This window comes from Tachysurus fulvidraco, chromosome 3 (genome assembly GCF_022655615.1).
Source record: "Tachysurus fulvidraco isolate hzauxx_2018 chromosome 3, HZAU_PFXX_2.0, whole genome shotgun sequence".
In the NCBI taxonomy this organism is placed as follows: Eukaryota; Metazoa; Chordata; class Actinopteri; order Siluriformes; family Bagridae; genus Tachysurus; species Tachysurus fulvidraco.
Genome location: NC_062520.1, coordinates 20887200 through 20911538, shown reverse-complemented (window position 1 = coordinate 20911538; position 24339 = coordinate 20887200). Strand labels below are relative to the sequence as shown.

Here is a 24339-nt window from a genome sequence, read left to right as displayed (position 1 = left end):
GGCAGAAGAGTACTGGATGAAAAACCCAGTGAGGCCAGCAGTAACTGTTAAGCAGATAAAAGTACATTTGGTTTGGTCAAGAAACTACCAAAGCTTAGGAGAAAGGAGCAGTGCCCACAGGGCTCATCCTCAAAGAGAAATACAGCGAGGAAGTGAAAAAAATGCTATGACACTGTGAAGTAGGGAAAGAAGGCAAAAAGGCTAGAAATACTAAGCTGGTTTAAGGAAGAAGGCAAGGAGATGAAGAGAAGAAGCAATACAGAAAGAAGAAGAAGAGAAAAAATGACAAGAGAGCGAAGGGCGTGGCAGGGAGAAGCCCCTACCCTATGTGGCACATCATGGATTATAAACACGAAGAAGACTGTATCCAAATATAACACAGATGACGTGACGCATAACTCACCAAGATGGACCCAGGAAAACTGGAGGCCACGACAATTGGTGATGATGAAAATGCATTAAAGTTCATACAAAATTTCCAAAATAAACGGTGAGACTCATGTACAGCCTTGAACCTGAATGAAACAAACCAAGGCCTGTTCAAAATGATGTTAAAAAGGGTCACACCAGCAGTAGTACAAGAAGCATTGGAGAACATGGTTGGGTTGAACACCCTGCCCTGGGAAACATTCCAAGCTCATGTCGTACACCACATAGAACAACACAGGAATAAGAAAAGAGAAGCTAAAGATGCTACTGAAGCACTAATGGCACAAATGTGCAAAACGCAACTAAGAGAACTCATCAAAGCTAGAAGAGAGAAAGAAAAGCCAGGGAAAGTACAGACTTCACTGCAGGCCCCGATGATTAAAGCAACAGTAATGGTACCTGTTACATCCAATCAAACCTAGATAACACAAGTTCAAGCACCTCAAGGTACAACACCTCCATATGTGCAGCAGCTTACACTGCCTCCAGCACAAATACCCCCAAGTGAGCAGCAGCCAATGTTATCACCAGCAGCTATGCCCCCTATACATGTCCATCTTGGCAATCAACAAGGGGCATCGCAAAACCGCCCTATGAGGGGACCAGGCCAAAGACAAGGACAAGAAAGATGAAGAGGGCACACTAAAAAAAATGAAGAGGGCACACTAAAAGAAACTGTCAGATCAATCCGTGGGAAAATCAGCCATGACAGCCAGAATACAGGGGTCAACCAGGGACACCATCAGGCCTCAATCAATGTCCAGGACAAGCAGGACCCTGGACAGGGCCTTCAGCAAATTGAAGTTGAGGATGCCCATAGAAGCCAGAGGGGGAGAACATGCAGTATGTCACTACATCCAAGGCAAGAACCAACATCTATGGTGTCTATCAATGGCATGAAATCAGTTCCTTTTATGATACACACCGGTGCCACTTTCTCGTGTATAGTCCAAAAAGGCTCCGGACTCCCACTCTCACGCAACTCAATAAAAACCACTAGCTTCTCATGGACAACACAGATATTGAAATTCGTGGAGCCCCAGACACTAATGGTTGAAGACAACACAATAGAGGCACCACTCTTATATTCACCTCAGTCCCCAGTAAACCTACTTGGAATAGAGCTACTGTGCAGACTGTCAGCAAAAACACACTGTAGCCCAACAGGGCTCTGGGTAACTTTCCCAGATGAAACGTTGGTTGGTCAGCACTTATTAACAGAAACAAACAAGCAAATGAAGCACGATACAGTGTATTGGCTGAAATACATCGACCCTAACACATCTGGACTAAAGCAGGCCTACATGAAATAGAAAATGTGGATGCAGGCCATGCGGCCGGACAGTAAAGAACCAAAAGGTCCCTTACATTGCACATGGGGAGTGGCCACCATGGTGCTCTGGAAAGACAAGTCATGGCATCATGTTCCAAAAGCCTACCCACGTATCTCTCTCATTTAGGACCTATGATTGGAGAGGCAGCACGGGTCAGAGAGTGGAAGCCAACGCACAATCCATACATGCACAGACACAGGTCACCTGCTCCAGCCCACGTGGATGTGGTACGCACCACCCTATAACCTCAAACAGTAAAGCAAATGCTTTTTTTTAGGCATGGTGGACTATAGTAGAGAATGGATCTGTGACTTTGCACTGAAAACAGCTCCTCTACAAGCCCTGATTCACAAAGCAGATCTGAAAAAAATGCATCCCTTACTTGGGATAGTGCAGTGTGTGGTGTAAATGTCCGTGATAGAGGGAAGAGAGACTCCAATGATCTTCTCAACTGTCCTCACTATCCGCTGCAGGGTCTTGCGATCAGAGATGGTGCAGTTCCCAAACCAGACAGTGATGCAGCTGCTCAGAATGCTCTCAATGGTCTTTCTGTAAAAAAACAGTCAGGATGGGAGGAGGGAGATGTGCCTTCATGCTGGGCTTTTTTTGGTGATGGAGCTGGTGTTGAGTGACCAGGTGAAGTTCTCAGGCTAGTGAGGGTGGTAACTGGTGAGGGTGGTAACTGGGTCTTGATGTGCCTCATGACGAGCTTCTCAAAGCACTTCGTAACGATCGGTGTGAGTGCAACGGGATTATAGTCATTGAGGCAGGACACTGTAGATTTCTTTGGGATGGGGACAATGGTGATTGTCTTGAGGCACATAGGAACAATAGCGCTGCTCAGGGAAATGTTGAAGGGGTGTATTAGAAGAAACACCGCCTGAAGAAACACAGTGAAAATACAGAAAATAGAGCCACTAGAACTAAAGCAAGAATTTGACTGCAGGAGAATAGTAACAGACAGAAACCAGAGTGCAACTGAGAAAATGGCCCCAGGAAACACTTGAAAAATGAACCTGACATGTATAACCTTGATAGCACTAGAAATAGAAACCATACTCATAATGGCAGAAGGATTAACGAAAACAATAAAACGGACAAAAGTCCAGATAGACTATACACAAATATAGAAGATGAAATCCGAGGGCACGAGGGGCAACAAGGCGAAACTACAACCCACCAACATCACTGAATTAAACCGGAAAGAGAAAGATCCAGATAGTATGCACCAAGCAAGAGTGCAAGACGAAACAAAGCAAACAATAATGGAACACACAATGGAGTCAACCATGGTACTGTACAGAAAATATGTACCTAAACTGGCTAACGTTTACAGCTAAGGAAACTGTAAAGACGGATTTTGTGATATGTGCTCAGAGAAAACAAACAGCTAGGGTTGTGCCAATTCTAGTAACTTGCCAGATGCATAGCTGTAAACCTTTGACACCATGCTCATAAGTGTTCCTCACTGTCTGAATCGTTTCTTCAACCCGTTGGTAGGAACATTAAAAAGACCGGTAAGTAAGCCCAGACAAACGCCAATAGAAAATGCCCACAAGCACCTCTATGAAGATAGTGAAAGTATAGCCACGCTATTAACATGACCAGCAGTTCCCAAGCCACCCGGAAACATAAAAATAGCACCTGACCTACGTTTCCCACATTGCTACAAGGGATATGGACACAAAGTGCTAGGAGAAGTAAAAAACTGTGAAGAAGTGTGGGAAGCTAACCAAGATGCACAAGTAATAGCCATGGAGTCAAATGGAAGCCAAATGCAACATACTTGTAGAATTGTAGACCTGGTAAAGAAAGGCACACCGCCAATAGCAGATGTATTCTGGTACTGCTGACAAGGAAAAGCACTACGAAAGAAGCTCCCAAAACAATGAGGAGGAATTTTTACTCCAGTAATTCTGATTGGGTACCTGAGGGTTCTTCCAATAGGACAATCAGAGAAACCCGTGCCAGAAAGATGGAAAAGATTCAGCGATGTCAAAGACAAATCAGTATACATTGACTGGGTGGGGGTTTCTGTAGGCATCCCAAACTATTACAGAGCTCAAGGACAATCAGCCATGCATAATCTAGTTGTGTTTTTTCCATGGAGAATGGATTAATATGGTATAACCAGCAGCGATTTGTAAACCATACTTTCCTAGCCTTTCAAGGAATTGAAATGACAGCAATGACAGCACCAGGTGATGGGGTGTGCAGCTTAATTGGAGATGAATGTTGCACAGTAATTCCTATCCATACAGAGGAAGGAGGTACCCTCACCGTTTCCAGCAAAGCATTGGAAGACCTGTGCATGGAACATGTACGGAACACCTGGAAACCAGATGCAAAGGGAGAAAGTTTGTTGAACTGTTTTTTCTCAGGAAGCTGGAGGGCCACGCTAATTAGAATGGGGATGGCAACATTTTTGTTAATATTAATGCTAATTACTTGTTGTGTGGTACCTTTGATTTGTAAAATGATTAGCAATGCCATGCAATCTCTGTTTGGACAAAATCTGCAAATTGTAGAAAAGAATGAACCACAATACATGGAAATGAAAAACATCAGGGAATATGACATTCCTTGAAAGACAGGATTGCACAGACAATATATGGTTTCTGTAAAACAATAAAATGTAAATATGCTATATATATATATATATATATATATATATATATATATATATATATATATATATATATATATATATATATATACGTGTATATATATATATATATATATATATATATATACGTATATATATATACGTATATATATATATACGTATATATATATATATACGTATATATATATATATATATATATATATATATATACGTATATATACGTATATATACATATATATATATATATATGTGTGTGTGTGTGTGTGTGTGTGTGTGTGTGTGTGTGTGTGTGTGTGTGTGTGTGTGTGAGACAGTATGTGCTGTTTGCTGTTTCTCTCCTTTGTGTCCCATAAAAAAAACAGGAGAGATACTGAGGTAAAAAATGGCGAAGGGAAGGACATGCTGATGGCTGAACTTGGAGAATGGACACTGATGCACTTGGAGAAACCAAGTACCAACAGGCAGACTACATTACTATGGACAGAAAATGGTTAGCTGCAAGACAATAACAAGTGTATGGGCCCTTGAGTTGAGGGAGGAGTTCTGATCTGGACAACATACACAAAATATCACTTAATGCGGGAGATATCGTATGGGCTCCAGGTGGAGGGACTAGAATGGTTCTCCTTAAACACACCCATGTGGAAGAAGATAGAGATCATCACAATTTGTGCAAGAACGGATAGACTGTGGGCTTAACGTACTTGTAAAGGTAGAACAATTCCTGGAAGCATGCACAAGGACAGGGAAGCAGACTAGGGATCAGGGTGAAGTGCTAGTAACCTCTCCCCTGTTCCCCACCAAGTCCCTCTACACCGATATAACAAATAATGAATGTAACATGCTGATGTGTATATACCTGTATATAGAGTCACAGTTAATCCCTTATTATACAGTAGGTTGAATGGTTTTATATGATGTTAGAAGATGTTTTAAGAGATCCATCATGATCGACCACATAAGTATATTGACTATCCTGTTAAAACCTAAGCATGAGTCAGAGATCTCTTTTCATTTCCTTTTCTTTTTTCCTCAGAAAAATACAATAAATAAGGCTTACTGTAGTAAAAGCAAATAACAAACATCTGTCTTTATGTCTGTAGATATTTTAACATTTTATTCAATTTTTTTTGTTTTGTTTAATTACAAACATATTTAATGTTTTTTTTAAAATATTTTAATAAATCTATATTAGCACAACATTTTAAGTTTCAATGTACTTAATGATTAGTAGATACACAAAATTGATAGTAATTAGTACAATTTTATACAGTGTTCAATAACTCATATGTAGTTGATTATAAATCAACAAATGATGATTATTAGAAAAATACACAGAATATCTTGGCAGTCCTCTGTTTGGAAAAACCTCCACAAACTTCTTACTAAGGCCACCCCAATATACTAGAAAAAACTTCTGTTTCACTTACATCTGACTAGGGAACTTTAAATTACATAACATTGTCAAAGCCTTTTAAAATCACTGGAATCTAGCTTATGCAGTAAACTGATGATCCAGTATTATAATTTGAGTGTGATAAATTCCATATGGAAAATGTACCAATGTTGTGATTTCCTTTTTATTATCTACAACAGATTCTAATCTAAAACATCAATATTTAAAAGATATATTGCTCAGCATTTCCTTTTTCTTTTATCAAATAAATGACAAATTTCATTATAAAACATTGTAAGATTGTTTTAGGTATTTCAGATGTAAATATATCTAAACATTTACTAACAAATTTAACAAAGAACTGAGCTGTGATTAACAGTTTGCATCTGAAACGAGATTGAAAAACAAATGTCCTTTCTGCTCACTGTGTGCTACATTGTGTATGCACTGACAAATGATATAAATGCAATAGATAGATGTATGCTATGATTAAGTATTCTCTAACACAGATAACAACTGAAAATTCTTTAAGAAAATACCTATGAATGTGATATAAATTATATAGTAGTATAACTGATCATTATTTTTACAATACAATGTTAAATGATAAAATCCCAACAAAACTGAAGAGGCTTTAATTCTGTGAGTCACAGTAATATCAATAAACTCAGATGGCCATCTTAAACAGTGTTGAACTTTGAGATTAGTACATACATATGCACTTCTGGATGTGTTTAATGGGGTTACATGTCCATTGAGGATCTATTAAGTATATTTATGAATGCAAGATATCAGTAAATGGTGAACACAGTGTACAAAATATCTGAAATTTTCTCTATTATTAGAAAAGAGTTCATCTCCAACAGTGCTGTATACTGGAATACAGGTGAGGGACTGTGCAAAAGGATAGTGGAGGTCCTGACAACAGGGATTTAAGTGTACCATCTAGGTCCTGCTTAACACCTGACTCTATTCATTCACTGCTCTTTGTCTCTCTGAGCAGCCAGTAGGTTCTCATCTTGCCTTTGCCCTTCATTTCGACATCTCCTCTCAGCTCCAGGTGGAAGCAGTTAAATTCCTGCAGCACATCATGTGTGGCCGATGAGACGTGGATCTTCAGTGCTGCCAAAAATATGTCATTACTCCAATTTATAGTATATATGAATACAATATATTACTACAATAAAACAACATTTAAATATATATCCTTACTAAAATATAAATAAATACTGATGCATGTTCTGAGTGAAATTCTAATTAAAATGTAATGTTCATAACTATAACTATAAATGTACAAAAATATTTAAATTCAAGTTTAATGGCATTCATCATTGAGGTTTAGTAATACTAACATATACAGCATACTTTGTTTTACACAGATACTTGTGCAGCTAATGAATAATTATTTAGACAAATACAAATTCAGACTGACCAATATCATTAGGATTATGGACCTTTTTTGGCCACTACAGGCTGATATATTTGATTGACCCCCATCATTCTCAATGATAAATGTAGGCATCTGTGACCTCATATGTATGAGTAAAGGTGAAGATGGTGCTTTCATATGAGTCTGTGAAACAGCAAAAGTAGAACATTTTGCCTGGCTTCATGTGTCTTAAAGGAATCATGTGTTGGGAGGTATAGTATGTAAGTGAGAGCTTGCTGGTGGGTGGGAATTGTCAAATTACCAGTATCGGGAGAAAATAATTGGGGAGGAAAAACACATATGTTGGCCATCAAAGAGGGACTATACCAAACTATCACAGAAAAGTGATGCTGGTAAACTCCCATATGCATTTAGGGAAAAATAGGAAGTCTGCATTTGTATTTAAATAAAAGTATTCACCAGCTGTCCATGTGTAAAAATAGGTCTGCAAACAGAATGCATAAAAAAGACAAATACAAATATTTCTGCATGGTTTACATAATTTATTTACAAAATGTAATTATTATGATTATGTATTTCAGGAAATTAATTAACTGCCATCAAAGTACCACTTAACCTGTAGGAGTGTTAATCATCCTCTCTACATTTTCTCTTAACACAGAGAGGAGTTAATTTTATTTCACCCCAAATATAATCATACTGTAATTCAATCTGTAATAATAAGAGCATGGTAAATCAGTTATAAAGTACATATATTTCCAAAAAAATGTTTATTTCTTAAAGAACAAAATCCAAAAACAAAATTTATTTCTACCTGAACAAAATCCTTTATATGGAGATTTGGAATCTCACAATATCTCAACTTACGCTCGCCGTTGGTCTCCATGCGTGATGATGTATTCACTGTGTCTCCAAATAAACAATATCGTGGCATCTTTAGCCCTACTACTCCAGCACATACCGGGCCTGAAATCCACAGACATGCACATGGATATTAAAGAGGCAGTGTGGGGTTTCTTCTATGGACAGCAGATCAATATTGGTGTTGATATTAACCAAACTGTTCTGTTAACCAAAATCTTTAACAAATCTAAATTATATCAATATTTGGTAACTACACTTTTTGACACTTTAGCTTCAAACCAGCATACATTTTTACATTTGGACACTTTGAACAATGCAAAGGGATTGTGTAAGATCAGAGTCAGTGTATGATTAACCAGTTATAACAAGCAGTGCTAATAATCATCAATTTCATATGTAGGTTGAAACACAATCATTAACTGAAACAGAAAACGCTGTGTTAGGAGCCTTAAACCTGGGTGAAGAACAGCCAAACTTTGCTACTAAGGTGAGGCTGTGGAATACAGGTTCATGTCAAGGGTCATACACAATGGCAAGCACATCAATCAGACACAAGATAGTTATACTGCATCAGCAAGGTCTCTCCCAAGCAAAAATTTCAAAGCATACTGTGGTTTCAAGATGTGCTGTTTCAGCTATTTTGAAGAAGTACAAAGAAACGGCCAGTGTTGAGAACCATAGACACAGTTGTCAGCCAAGGAAACGTAATGCAGCAGATGGAAGACATTAGATGAAAGACAGTAATCTAGTGAACCAATGTTAATATATTCATTGATAGAGATGTAAAATCACTGTACAAGGGTGTACACTCTGGATAAGGGTGTATGCCAAATGCCGTAAATGTAAACTATCTACAAACACATAGCAACTAGGATCTAGTAAAATGGCCTGCAGGTGCTCTGGACTTGTTCATCAATAGGCTCAAAAGCGGTACAATAAGAGTTGGTTTGGCCCTCACAGAGCACTGATCTCAAATTCACTGAATCTGTCTGGGATTACTTAAAGAGACCTTGAAAGGATTTGATGCACAATACCATTAATAAACCATTAATAGTAAATTTTCAGCATGCACAATAAATTGGATTATTCTCACCACTGTGGATGCCGATGCGCAGTTTGAGCTGCTGGTCTGGTCGATGATGAATCTTAAATGTTTTGACAGCCTCAAGCAGAGCAAGGGACATGCGAGCAATCTCACATGCATGCATTTTCCCATTACGCACCGGCAGACCAGAAACAACCATGTAGGCATCACCAATTGTCTCCACCTACAGGACAACCAATATATGCTTCTTGTCAAGAATGGTGGGTTCTGCATATCCAATTTAGACAGCAGCACTCCTCAGGAAAAAACATCTATTTGTCCAAGCTACATAAAACATCATTTTATCACAAACTGACGCAAAACCTAGAATGCTGTGCTACAATTAATGTAATAATAATAAAAAAAGAAATACTTATCAATTTAAACATTATGTCAGTAAAAAGTCTGACTGAAGATAAAAGAGTGTTGTGTGATAAATACCTTGTAAACATCAAAGTTGTCAATAATAGCATCAAAACAAGTGTAGAGATCATTTAAGAGAGTCACCACCTATAAAAATCATGATAATCCATTCATAACAGTGGTTAGAATACAAGTGGCATAACATAGACTATATATTATTCCAAATCTTATACATTATGATTAGTCATTCTCATATTCACCTCTATTGTGGATCTATAAAGACTAATAATAAAACTACAAAAAAAAACTAAAAGAGATAAATACTTAAAGTACTATTGTGGGAATGAAACAATATACATATGACATAAGGATGAATGCAACTTCAGTGTGTGTTGTATACCTGCAGTGGTGTGCTTTCAGCAGACAGGGTAGTAAAACCCACAATATCACTGAAGTAGATGGTGACTGAGTCAAAAGCCTCAGCCTGTACAGTCTCCCCTTTCTTCAACTGCTCTGCTACTGAGCTAGAAACAAAATGAAATTTTATACATAAGGATCATCAAACACAAATGTTTGTACCACAGCATATGAAACATCACACCCACACATATATACATATTGTGTGCAAAGGTTAAATTGTCATTTATTGTATACAGTTCTTTTAATAAATGACAACCATAAGAATAAATATTTAGTGTAATGCATTTCCAAGACAAAGGGCAGAGAGTTTTAAACTGGTGGTATTTTAGCATTTCAGCATATTTAACAGAGCACACTAAATATTTTAAGTGATATGATGCAATTTAACCATGTTAGTTCAATAAGTTGCAAAGCAATATTATTAATATATGTATATGTCTAGTCAATGATAAAAAGGCAAAATCAGGTTGTGCTATGTTTATATATGATATCTGTGGTGATGACTAACTGGGGCAGTATCTGGTAGAGTAGGGCTTCTGCCTTGCGTTTCTCTTCCAGGTAAGCCTGCGTTCTCTCCTCCACCAGCTCCTCCAGATTATTAGCGTACTGCTCCATCCGAGACAGAAGATTATCTAGGATATCTCTGCTGTGTTCCCTGAAACAAAGAAGAAAACAACAGTGAAGATAGTCAAGTTTGAATAACTTAAAATAATTTTATCATGTGAATAATAAAATTAAAGCATTCTAAAATTCTTTCAGGTGAGAACATATAGAACAATAACTTATATGGCATTGGAATGGCAACAAGTGAGTAGACCACAAAGTGTTTTTTGGAGGTTGAAAGATGATTCTGAGCTTAGGTTGGTGAAATGAATAGCGTATCTATATACAAATGAGATCAGCACCTGTTCTGTTTGTGCAGAAATACTTTAATGTGGCTGAACTCTGGCCTCTCTGCAGGCTCCTCCGCCCAGCAACGCAGCATCAAGAGCCCCAACTCCTCACTGTGCACCTGTGTGTTAATAGCTGGCCTCAGGTATGGCCATTCACCCAGAGCCACACGATCCACTATTTCTGTATACATACATACAGAGAAAGTGAGAGAGAGAGAGAGAGAGAGAGAGAGAGAGAGAGAGAGAGAGAGAGAGAGAGAGAGAGAGAGAGAGAGAGAGAGCGAAGGAAAAATTTGTGGAGTTAGAGTAACCCTTTGAGAAAATTTTGCTATGCTTTCATATTTAATTTAATCCAAGACTTGACATTGTGTTTATTAATTAAAAGTTTTTTAAATATTATTTTTCATTCCATTTTCTATCCTTTAAACCAAACTTTTTCTTGCTGTGTTCATAGCCAGAATTGTTACTGTTAGATTTTTCATTAAAAGACTGAAATTCAGCTCTCTGTGTCCTCACAATTTTTTAATGGTGTTATATTAGATTAGATATTTGATATATTGTTGCTTTCAGCCTCATGGAGGAATTTGGTACAACAAATTCATGTGCGAGTAATGAGGAGCTCATGCAGAAACAATGGCTTCAAACACTCATTAGTTTTGCTCCTTTGCTCCCTCTGTAATAGCACCTTACACATGATTTAATGTCTGGTAATAAATATATACATGAATGTGGATATCAGAGTCTTAGTGTTAATTTGTTGTATGTTAAAACAATAAATTTTGAGCCTGATAGCATCAGTAGAGTGGCAAAATCAGGTAGGGCAAAAAGCCAAAAGCAAGATTTAGCACAGCCAACTAAACCTAATACTCTGTTTTCTTTCAGTAACAGGGATCTTGACCTTTCAGTTTCACGATGACATTTTTAGAAACAAGATATTTTCTGAAACACTTTATCATATAATGTCATCTCCCAGATGATCTTAAACCCTGTGTTTCTCTTTAAAGAGAACAGCAATATTACCACTATAGCCAAATAGAATACATAAACATAATAACATTTTAGTTGTTTATGGCATGCAGTACTGAACATAACATCCTACTGTACATGTAGGTCCTCCTTTCACAGTTTGAGTTTCCTCATAAAACATGCCAGTACGTGTAATGGCTACTCAAAGTGCCCCTTGTATGAATGAATACAGTATGTGAGTTTGTAATGTAATTTTCCCCAGGATCTACAGTACCTTAAGACAGAAATAAAAGATAAATGTCAGGATATATTGTGCTAAAAATGTGATAGACATCTAAAAACAACATATAGAGATGGAGGGCTCATATTGCAACACCTGACCAATCTTTTTTAAAACTTTATTTAAAAAACTGAAAACCTCAAAACATTACCTGACATTATAGTAAACATAAAAAATAAACCATTATAATAACTATTCAGTGCTTAATATCTTTATACATGTTTCATTTAGTAATTCGATTATATATTTTACGTTTAGTCACATTGCTTAGATGCTACATCAGAGTAACCATGTCATATCACAAAGATTAATCAAGTATTATATTATAATTCATTTTTGCACAATCTGCACCTTGATGAACAATTAATGTAAGGCAGAAAGGAAATAAACCAACATCCACCCTCTCTATCATTAGATGGTAGGATAGTGATGAAGGGGTAAATATAAGGCTAATATATTTTAATGCTGTACTTGTGTTTCTGAGTAAATCATGACCCCCCTTTATAGAAAGGAAGCAGCTGTTTCCAATTAATGGAACATCCAGAGCCTATTCAAATGTCATTGGCAGTAGAGACAAAGACATACAGTATTAGACACAGAAGATCTAAGAGAAAGGAATAATCTTAAATCTGACGTCAAGATGGAGTCAACTGTTCCTTATGTACTGTGGATTACAGTGCTAGCTGATAGAACTCTTAACCTTGACTAAACTTAACTGCCCAGTCAAAATGTGACCCACCATCAATTGCAATGAAATGTGATCTGAGGAAAGACAAGTATGTTGTTGTGTTTGAGCCAATAATGAAAAAGTGGACATCAGCGGGGTTCTAACATGCATGTTGCCACATGTTGTGTTTCTCCTTGGCTGAGCTTTTTGCTCCGTGCAGTATGTTATGTCTGCTGCTTTGTGACGTGCCGAGCACCACCTTGTTGGCCGTCCTCTGGCTTACAGGGCCTCTCTGTGAGTGTATTTGGCAACCGGGGAGTTGTCTATCTCCCATAGGTGGATTTCAAACACGAGATGATGAAAGAGAACATTAGGTTACTTTCATAACCACGGTTCTCTTAAACATGGTGCAATCTGTAGAGGTCAGGAACGGATGCCCTTCCCATAGGTGGATCTCTCCACTCAATGTTTCAGAGAACCGGGGTTACGAAAGTAACCTAATGTTTTTGTTACTTGGTAGTGCTTACTGCTGCGGCTTTGCGTGTACACCCTGGAAATCTGTTGGCACTTTGCAGCTTTGAACTGCTGTTGCAGCAGTTGGTTTTGCACTTAAGTCTCCATCATTGAACATTTGATGGCTACAGCAAAAAGGGACTAATGCTAAATCTATAATGAAATTATGCTGACTTAAAAGTTGCTTGAACGCTCCTGGATACACTCCCACTTGAATAAATACAGTGGTAGAAAGAACATTATTTATGTATACTGTAAATTACATATATACTTTATGTAAATGTGGATATGACTAATGTGCTGATGTGAGGTAATGTCCACTGTTAAAAGCACTATACATATAAAATGAAATGGAACTGAATAGATAAAAACAATACTAAAATGTGTTTGCTCATACTTGCCAGCTTTATTTTCAAAAAATAATCGCCCTGGCTTCATGTCTACCCATCTTTGATCAGATTTGATCATGGGGTTTGCTATTATAGTTGGTAGAAGCAGAGCGCACAATTTAGATTCCCGTTTTTACTTGCTATATCCTCCTACTCTGAAGGCTGCACTTTGGACACAGGAACTCGCTTTGTGATTTCTTTCAAGCCAAACAGAGACTTAACATTGTCTCTCTAAGGAGCTTATGTCAGCAACAAATTGTGGGTTGAGGTTTGTTTCATTTGAGAAGCTGAATGAGGTAGTCACATGGTCATTAAATTTATATGTAAGAACCTATACTCTGCTCATCAACACTCCCACCCCAGCTGTGTCTATTTACTTATCAGTTGTGGGCCTGCACAAGCCTGAGTATGGGGCACCACCAGGGTGGTACACTTGTGAGTCATTCTCTCTCTCATCAGTGTCATCATGAATAGAACCCACTATGCCCACTAGCCTATGCAATGCTACTTCTCAAGTCAGTGCCTCTCTGCACACCATTGCAAGTTTGCAGACCTACCAGGCTGTACCTGCTGACGGAACTGGATAAGGGTGAGAGATTGGACCCCGATGCAGTGGTGGATCCCCAACAGGCCATAGACATTGCCCTCCATGCCACCAAGCAGACGGCTGGTACTGTTGACCATTCTATGGCTGCCATGGTTGTCACAGGGAGCCATCTATGGCTCAATCTAATGCAAGCCATTCCTTTGTCATATCAAGAGACTCGGCAGGCACAACCATTTCAGAGGTGTTTTTCACACTGATGCGCACCAAACAAAACCCATTTCTGCAGCAGGAACCTCTCTCTTTCTTAAACAAGGGGCTTTAGAATATGTTTATCCCTCTAAGAGAGAGTCAGGCTTTTACAGCCGATACATTCCAAGAAGGACAAAAGGGCTGTATCCAATTTTAGATCTGCCATATTTTGAGGATGCATAGATTCAAAATGCTGATGCTCAAACTCAATGTGTCACAAATCATATCAGAGAACTGTGTTTGTCATGATAGATCAAGAGGATGCATACATTACATTGTGGTTCAAACACAGGGCATTTTTCGGGTTCGCTTCTGGGGGTGACTTAGACCCGGGGAGTGGCTCATTGTGTAGCTGCTTGAGTTCCTTCAGGAGCACCTCTCCGTGGGGTTAACCAACTTCAAGGTGTATGTAGCAGATTTTTACGCTAGCCATAAGCCTATCCTTGGTGTCTACATGTAGGGGCACCCTCAAGTCTCTTAGTCCCTCTGACTCTTTTTCTCTCTCTGACCCTCAAGACTCACAGAGCTCTCTGTGGTCCTGGAGAGGTTATTACAATGCCCCTCTGAGCCCTTGCCATCAGCCTCTGAGAAGTTTCTGATCCTGAAAATGGCTTTCATATTGAACGAAACCTCCCTAAAAAGTACAGGCCCTTTTGGTAGCCTCCTCCTGCCTGGCTCCTGCTTTGGCCAAGCTATTCTGGCACCATACCAGGCTAACTTCTGAAGGTGCCCTTAATACCCATGTTCAAGTCCTGTGGGTCTGATCTTGGTCCGCCTGCACCCAGCTGCCATCTATGCCAATTCAAATAGCCCTGTGGAACAAGTATTTTCCCTTGTTTGGTGGCATTGGTATTGACATTGCCACAGTGTTGAAGTTCCCTCAAAAGAGAACATCCCAGTTTATGTATGTACTGTACAGTTCCCTCAGAAGGGAACAAGATGCTGCATCATTTGCCACATGTTGGATATGCCTGGCATCTTCCATAAGACAATTAAAATCTGTGGATATGTCATGTAGATGCCCTTTTATGGTCCTGCTGATGTGTGCTCCTATGTCACCTGACCCCATTTTCATCCGATAAAATTGGTGTGTGTACACATACGCTTCAGACACCAGTTCTGCTTGGGCATTCCCCATAGTGTCAAGCCATGATACAGTGTCTTATTCCCTTCTCACGGAACCAGGTAAAATACATAACCTGAGACATTTATTTCCATTTTTTAAACAATTCAGACATTTGGATTCCACTATATGTGGTTAACACTTAGGATTTAGGGTCTATGTGGATTGTTTGACTTACCTTTAGGGCTGAGTGTCTCTTCCTCTATGTAGAAGATGCCTTTGCGCAGTGCCACCTCCTGCAGGATGATGCCGAAGCTGTAGACATCTCCTTTCTGTGTGCCACCTGCAGGAGGGCTGCCCATCCTTAACAGCTCCGGAGCCATCCACAACTTTCCTACACCAATAATGGACACAAACAGATCACACTGCTGCTGTTAAAATTTCCCACAATTGACATGATATGAAATACATACCAGAGCACTGTATAACACAATAACAGCTAATTTACAGGGAGTTGTATGGTAGATGCTCCCCATAATCCATGACTAATAATAAATTGATTTTAAAAATGCTATTATTTAATGAAGAAAAATGATCATTGTTTGAAATAATCAAATAATTACTTATTATTAATGTTTTTTTTTATTATTAATTACCAACATTAATGGTTTTTATTACAGCATTTGCTGTTATGTTTTATACCTTGCTTAATTTTGCCCATTTCATATGAATAATATGAGAGACAAAAATGAATTAACAATAATCTCCATCAATTAATAAATTAAAAATGCAAAAATGAATATTCCTTAACTGCCAGCCAGGCAACACCAGTCTTGTCTCTCACTCGGCCAGTAGGCATTGATAATATTGATATTGATATATTAGACATTTTTAATCAGTATAAACAAATATATTATTTTACACTTCTGTGTGTATAATGATGGTTTAGCTGCTGGTCTATGCACCCCTTGTTAGACCCAAAATTCACTCCTCTCTACATCAACATTAGTGTGAAGATAAAATGGACAACACAATTAAAGATTTTTATGATAGACAAACTCTATATACAATTGCAACAATAAAATGTAAATTTAAACCTACAATTCTATATGAAAATAAAATAAATATTCATGAAATTCTTCTCACTTACGTGCATAGTAGCAGTGAGCATCCTCGCTGTTGGATTCTGTCCTAAAGCTTGATAGCCCATAATCAGTAATTTTCAGCACAAAACGGTTATCCACCACACAGTTAGAGGACTTCAAATTACCATGGGATACAATCACACTGTTATGAAGGAAGGCCATTCCCTATAAAGAAAAAAGGGAAGCTTGCTGAGCCCTACAGAAGGAGAATGAAGTGCAGTCTACACTACATCTATTTATTTATTTATTTATTTATTTATTTATTTATTTATTTAAATGTACCTTTACAATGTCATTGATCAGAGAATATTTAAACATCCAGTCGAGTGTAATGCTTTCGTTCTCCAGAATGTCCTAAACACAAACAAACATATGGCAAGTATGACTTTGTAAACAGAGGCTATTAACTTCAGCAGATGTCCATATGAAAATGTATTTGACTGTACTGTATTTATCTGCCTGGACAAATGAATCAGATCTGAGCTCTTCACTAATGGAATGATATAAAGCATCCTGTTCATTCAGGGAGAACAGGTATTTTATAGTCAATTCAATAAAGATTCTGTAAATTACTGAGGACTATAGAGGACTATGGAATAGACTATGAAAACCTTCTTCACTAATCCAGCCAGTGTTTTATTTATGCTTTAAAATTGGCCAATATTATACATATACAGGATTCCTGTAAATGAACACCTCCCAAAAATATATCAGTAATTAGAATGACTTTAAATGAGTTCCTAGGAGTGAATTTACAGTACACTGGTCGGCTCTGCTTTTGTGTAATGTCTTGTATTGTTTGTTGTGTCTTGCTTTGTCTTTTGTATTGCACCGTTTGCACCAGGTTCCACATTTATGTGGCTAGGACTAACTTATTTAAGTCCTTACAGTAGCTCTGTCTTTGTTCTACCATGTACCATGCACCATGGTCCTGAAGAAACATTGTCTCATTTCACTATATATATGTTTGAAATAACAATAAAAGCTTCTTGACAACTTAAATGTATGTGCAAATGTGGGGCCCAGTGATGAATTGATATATGCAGAGAAACTGGGTGACATAACTAGTTGTATCTGTGATAAAACTAAAGCAATTTTTTTCTTCTATCTGCTTCAGAGTTCATTTATATGTAAGCACTCTGGGAGTTTTATTGGGAACATTTATATGGGCTAATTCTTCAAATGGAGAATGGCAATAAAAAAACATAAATACAAAATGTAGACATACTTGACTAAAAACCCCATAATCTTAAACTGGGGTCTGATTACTTTTATCTGGGAGAAGTTACTGTAGAAAATGCACCACAACCCTGTACCTGCAGACTGCCTCGCAAACAGTACTCTGTAACTATGCAGATGTTGGGAGGATCAATGCATGCCCCAATAAAGCGAGTTATATGATCATTCTGCACATCCCGCATCTGAAGAACAACAAAGAGAGACAGAATGAAAGAAAATTTGAGAAAAGTTTATTATTATTATTATTATTATTAATGTTGTTTTTTGTTGTTTGTTTCTTTACTTATTTTTAATAAAATGCACCTACAAAATATATGAATAAACACCACTGTTACACTTGTATAACACTTGTATAAGCACTTAAGGTTTCTATGTAAACCTGAGAACCTATTATTTAGAGAAGTCTAACCCATGTAGAAACACGGACTTATCAAAAAGAACCACTGAGGAACCTTTTTCTCTAAGAGACTACTCATCATAGAAATGTCTCCTTCTCCACTCACATGCTTCAGTTCAAACAGCACCTTTCTGGTGAGTTCGATGCGTTTGCGGTTGATAAATTTGATCGCCACAATGTTTCCCTGGAAATGTAACAAACATGTTGAGGATGAGCAGTGGAGTGAACTTTAACAACAGCAGAGTACTGAAACAATATTCATGTATTGAGTATATACCTTAAAGTAGGCAGTCTTAGCAAACATCTGGACGTTGCCATCAGCAGTTGGAAGAGAGCCATAGTTTGAGCCTCGCTATGAGGTGGGGTGGGGTGGGTTTGGGGGACAGGAGAGAGCAAGAAAGAGAGAACCTTACAGACAAACTTACAACCTTAAGTGGTTTAATGAAAAACCTCTAATCACTCACAAGGGAGAGGGTCAGTTTGCTGCCTGCACTGTGCAGCACTTTCTCCAGATTACTCATGTGCAAATCCTCCCAGAAGATCCGCCAGAGCTGAGCAGCCAACTCCTTCTCCAATTTCAGCTTCCTGTATGAGACAGAGAGAAACTGGTAAAGAAACTTAGTATGAAATCCATAAAATTATATGTTTTGAGCTAAGTTAAAAAAACTAACAGAGCCTTCTGAAGAAGGGCCTGTACAGAGTACAGTAATATCCCTCACCTAATCACACATTGACTTACCTATATATAAAGACAGTAACAGTAAAGATGATGACAAGGATGAAGAACACGCAAATTGACACCATCTGGTGCATTGAGATGGTTCCTGAAAAAACAAGTGTGAGAAAAACTTTACTTAATAAATTAATATTAAATTAAATTATTAAAATAAATTGAACTCTAAAGAATGTAAAAGATATGTTAGCTAAGCACAAATCTGATAATGATGTACACTAAGGAGGAAAATTAATGAATTCTGACAATGTAATGAAAAGACTCACCATCACCATCAGTAAATGCTACATATAGCTGGGAAAAGTGCATTACTCACGTGCAGTGCAAACAGGCTTATCATTCTTGAAACCACAGAAAGGCATGTCAGGGGGAACATTGCCTCCTGGCCAGTGGAAGGCCATGCCAGGTAGTGTCTCCATCAGTTTCCTTGTGCCATTATACACAGCAACAATCTAGGCAAGAACCAAATGGAATTAAATAATAAAAAGAGAGCTGAAGACATGCTACAGGTATTGTCAAATGAGCCATACCAAGCTTATAAACAACAAATTCATTTAGAAAATATACTAATCTTTTAAACATCTATTTTTATATTAAATTATTTTAGCTATTTGAATTTACTTCACTTACTTATTACTTAATTCACAAAAGGCCAATAAAGCTAGGTACTAGCAATTCAACTAGAATACATTTAAAAGAAAATAATTACTTTTTCTTAATTGCTTGGTTACATATTCTACAGAATTATAATCTTAAAAACTTTTTGCTCAACATCTAGATATCCCAAACACTTCTTTCAGCTGTTCCCTGTTTTTCAGGTCACCACAGCAGATCACATAAATCTGCTTAATCACTTAATTTTGTTTGTATCCTGTGCAATGACAATAAATTCTGATGGGTATTTTATTTGAAAACACTGAAACTCAAAATCAACTAGATTTGTAAAGTTCGTCGGGACAAACTTTGATGTTGGCTTTGACGGTGCAAGCATTCGCAAAGGTCAGCGCTTTTTGGAGGTGAGTGGACAGAAAGATTGTGAAAGCTACTGGACCACTAGGGTGCCAATACTTTTGGAGACGAGTGGACATGAGCATGTGACGTGATCCGCATATCCCTGAGACAGTTCCCCTCTTTGTGCTGAGTGTTTTGATACAGTATGTCACATGTCAATGTTGTGAAAATTTTTGATTTTCACGTGATGTCAAAGAGCATTCCACAGATGTTAGAGATAAAATAATAAAAAATTATACAATAGGAAAAGGGTACAAATTAATATCCAAATATTTGGATATCCCAGTCAGCACAGTTGAATCAATAATTAGCAAGTGGAAGGTCAACTGTCCCTCAAAACTTAACATTTGAACAAAAAGGAGACTTGTCATAGAAGCCACACAGAGTCACTCGATCACTTTGAAGGAGTTAAAAAGTTTAGCATCTACAAGCTGAAAAATGGTGCACAAGTCAATCATACAATATCAAGAGCACTGCAGTTACTCAAAGATAGAGACCAAGATAGTGCTTTTTGGCCATAACTCCAAGCGCTATGCGTAGTGCAAACCTACCACTTCTTATGCCTCAAGACACGCCATCTCTACAATGAAGTAGGTGGTGGCAGCATCATGCTGTGGTGATGCTTCTCATCAGCAGGGACTGGGGATCTTGTTAGAATTGAAGAAAGAATGGATGAAGCAAAATACAGAGAAATGCTACGACCTATACAAGAACCTGCTTCAGCTTGGGAACTGAAGCTTGGGAGGAAATCCAACTTTCAGCAGGACAAAGGTTCAAAGCACAAGGCCAAAGCGACATTAAAGTGGCTTACAAACAATAAGATAAATGACCTACAGTGGCTCGGTCAAAGTCCTGATATCAATTCTACTGAGGATCTGAGGCACTATTTGAAAATTGCAGGACACAGGTTTAACCCACCAATGAGAACAACCTGGGGAAAATCTGCTAAAAAGAATGGGCCAAAATCCCTTCATCACTGTGTGCAAAGCTGGTACATATGTTTCCCAAAAGACTTAAAGCAGTAATTACAACAAAAGGTGGCTCGGCCAAATATTAATGCGTGGAGGTTGATATAATTACCCAAGCAAGATACTTAAGTTTTTTATTTTTCCTAAAAATATTTCCTAACAAAAACACAATGTCTCTGTCATGACTGAAGCACCTGCCTCGCCCCCCGATCGCCACCAGAGGGAACCTTCGCCTGAGTACTAACGGCTTCCGGACTACACCTCCCATAATTCCCGCTCCTGCAGCCAATTAACCATTTCCTATAAAACTTGGACTTGAAGTTTAGCCCAGTGGGAAGACTTCCGCTGTTGGTCTGAGCGTTTGGTTTTCTGTGTCTTCCTGGTTTTTGACTCTGTTCTGTTTTACGATTGTCTGCCGCCTGCCCTGATCTTCTGCCCGTGTTATTGATTCTGATTTCTGCCTCACCTACATTGTTGTGTTTGCTGATTCTGACCCAAGCCTGTTGTACCACGAGTTCTCATTAAAGCGTGCAAATGGGTCATTACAATCACCATCAAATAATTAATTTTTAGTTCTAGTGTTTTCAAATAATATATCCATCAGAATGAAATGTCAGCATACCCTTTACAATTTAATAATTTGAAATAATTAATCAGGGGTCTGAATACTTTTACAGGGTTATGTATGTATGTATACAGTATATATATACACAGTTCTGATTTATATGTATATATTCACTCCTGAACAAAATCTTAAGACCCAGGGTTGTAAGTACTGCTTCTAAATGTCAAAAGAAGAAAAAGAAGCAATTTATTGAATTTTTTGAAAACTGCTTTTAAACTCAAACAGGCTATTCATCAGAACTAAATGTGTCAAAAAAGGACTCAGTAGTGAGTAGCCCCACCGTTCTTGTTGATAACTTCATACGCTAGTTTCGGCATGCTTGATGCAACTGTTTCCAGGATGCTGTTGGGAACATTGCTCCATGTGGTGAAAATGGCTTCACAAAGGGCATCCACAGTCTGGAACGTACATCTTTTTTTGTAAACTTCCCTTTCCATCCATCCCTAAACATTCTCAAGGGGATTAAATCAGGGGATCATGCAGGATGGTCCAGAAGTGCAATGTTATTGTCCTGGAAGAAGTCCTTCTTCAGACAGGCATTGTGAATTGCAGTGTTGTCCTGTTGAAAGACCCAGTCGTTGCCACAAAGACGAGGGCTCTTGGTTAAGAGGGATGCCTGCTGCAGCATGTCTACATAGCCAGCCGCTGTTTGACGCCCCTGCACATCCATTTTTCCACTGAAGGAAACAGCACCCCAGATCATGATGGAGCCCCTTCCAAACATCTCCTGTTTGATCTCCTTGTCTAGTATCATTGAAACCCATTAGGACCATCCAGGTTACATTTTTCTCGAACAAGAATATAACTCTCTTCAATCTATCAATGCAAATTCCAAACGGGCAAGTTTGTGGTGTGAGAGGAGACGTGGCTGTCAAAGATGTTTTTTGTTCTTTAAGCTATTCGCAAATGGCGTCATACAATTATTGGGCTGCAGTCAGCATCAGTAATGTAATTCTTGTGCAGCTCAACAATCCTGCCATGTTAAAAAACAGAAGGCCTTTTTGCATTTGCCATCATCATGACAGTGTGACTGTCTGAAGGACAATGACATTAAAGCCATATTTTTGCATAGATTTTAACTTTTATAAAGCTATGGTCTTAAAATTTGATCAGCTGATGTCCAGCTTGTTTGAGTTTAAATGCAGTTTTTGATAAATCACCTACTCTCAAATTTTTGTCTCTTGCTATTGTTTCTTCTTTTGGCATTTTGAAGAAGTACTTACAACCTGTTCACGATCCACCAGTGTGAGGTGTGAAGTATTCAATAAATATACTTGTAGGATTATTTTAATAATCATAACTCATACTCTCTCACACACACACACACACACACACACACACACACACACACACACACACACACACACACACACACACACACACACAATGTGAAGTTGGTCAGGGGGTGGGGTGGCCTCTACCTCAAAAATGCCGGAGTTGGTATCAGTCATGTCCCATAAAGCAAAGTCAGTCTCTCTGTCTCCTTTATCATCAATCTGCACCAGTCCTGTCACACCTGCAGACACCAGAGTGCAAGGACAGTTATTAACTTATAACACCTAGACTGTATTTACACAACTTACAACTGAACTGGCTTTAAGCTGACTTTGATTTTAATTTGCCTCAAAGTAAAGCAAAAAACAAGCTCTGAAATGGGTTGCATTGCTATTAAAATCACATTCTATATTTGATTTTATTGATGGTACACATCACAATTTGCAAAATCATAAATTACGTTCCATAGCTTTGGACCACTAAGCATCTAATGTAATGTAATGTAAACATGTAATGTTTTGGGAACAGACATGTCTACTGACAGCTAACTAAATCATTTAGATAGCTAGATTTTAGTCATATACTACTTTACTAGCAGTTAACTAACCAGCTAACTATAGGTAGTGCAAGGACACAAGTTCATTATCCAATAGCTAATACATGTATATTTATAAAGCTTTCTTTTGAACCCTAACGTAATTTTACAGTTTTAAATTTAATTTTAATACAGAAATAAATTCATTATTTCATACGTTGCATTTATCAAGTAAGACACCTGAGACCAAAAATTTCTCTTCATTATTGAGCTCTCTCAGTTTAGTGCATAGGGACCAATATTTAAATTATTAAAAACCATCTTAGGATTACACGTTTTGTTTTGTTTTTTAAGTTAGTCCACTGCACATGTGTTTGTGTGCACACACCAAAGTATAGTTATATTAGTTTAATATTTATATTATTAAATATAACAATGTGCCCTCATAGTGCAATCTTTGCATGCTGTACATGAAATACTAAGCCATATGAAGAAGCCATTTTGCAGACCTCTCATTTCTTGCTCGATTGGCCTTGGCACTATTAAGTTGTAAGAGGAACAGGCAGAAGACAGATGCTCAGGGGAAGCCAGTACTGACATTTAAACAGACATGAGGAGCTTAACCATTATCGACTTGCAAATGTCAAAGCCATAGAGGAAAGGGAAAAAAATGAATGACAGAAAGAAGGGCAAGACCAAAAAGTGCCAAAAAACACGAACAAGTTTCAGGAGATGTGGACTAAGATATTTTTATTTGGTGTACTATGCACAAATATCCTCACCCTCTAACATATCCTTCTCTGGTAATTGGTGAACATTGCATGTAGCACAGTATGAAATGAATAATGAGTAAAATAACAAAGGGATAATCGTTGAAGGGGGGGCACATTTTGTTAACATGGGGCTGTGTTGTTGCATAATCTGCTGGTTAATGCCT

General features: G+C 38.0%; 1 protein-coding gene across 3 annotated transcripts in view; it reads right to left on the bottom strand.

Annotated features, from left to right (window-relative positions):
- Positions 1–5954: 5954 nt before the first annotated feature.
- The window catches only part of npr1b (natriuretic peptide receptor 1b), a 42729-nt gene continuing 24344 nt past the window's right edge, over positions 5955–24339 (bottom strand). For 2 of the 3 annotated variants that reach the window (XM_027149158.2, XM_047811371.1), the window contains exons 7-23: positions 23014–23108; positions 19305–19440; positions 18995–19079; positions 18720–18840; positions 18533–18607; positions 18362–18439; positions 17936–18040; positions 16902–16973; positions 16625–16784; positions 15713–15868; positions 10813–10981; positions 10416–10562; positions 9888–10011; positions 9566–9634; positions 9134–9308; positions 8044–8142; positions 5955–6908 (exon numbers count right to left, since the gene is read on the bottom strand). In XM_027149158.2, the coding sequence (XP_027004959.1) occupies positions 6760–6908; positions 8044–8142; positions 9134–9308; positions 9566–9634; positions 9888–10011; positions 10416–10562; positions 10813–10981; positions 15713–15868; positions 16625–16784; positions 16902–16973; positions 17936–18040; positions 18362–18439; positions 18533–18607; positions 18720–18840; positions 18995–19079; positions 19305–19440; positions 23014–23108 (2015 nt within the window). In that variant the 3' untranslated portion in view covers positions 5955–6759. Of the gene's footprint in view, positions 6909–7990; positions 8143–9133; positions 9309–9565; positions 9635–9887; positions 10012–10415; positions 10563–10812; positions 10982–15712; positions 15869–16624; positions 16785–16901; positions 16974–17935; positions 18041–18361; positions 18440–18532; positions 18608–18719; positions 18841–18994; positions 19080–19304; positions 19441–23013; positions 23109–24339 lie in introns of all 3 variants that reach the window. The other variant, XM_047811372.1, reaches the window with a different exon arrangement.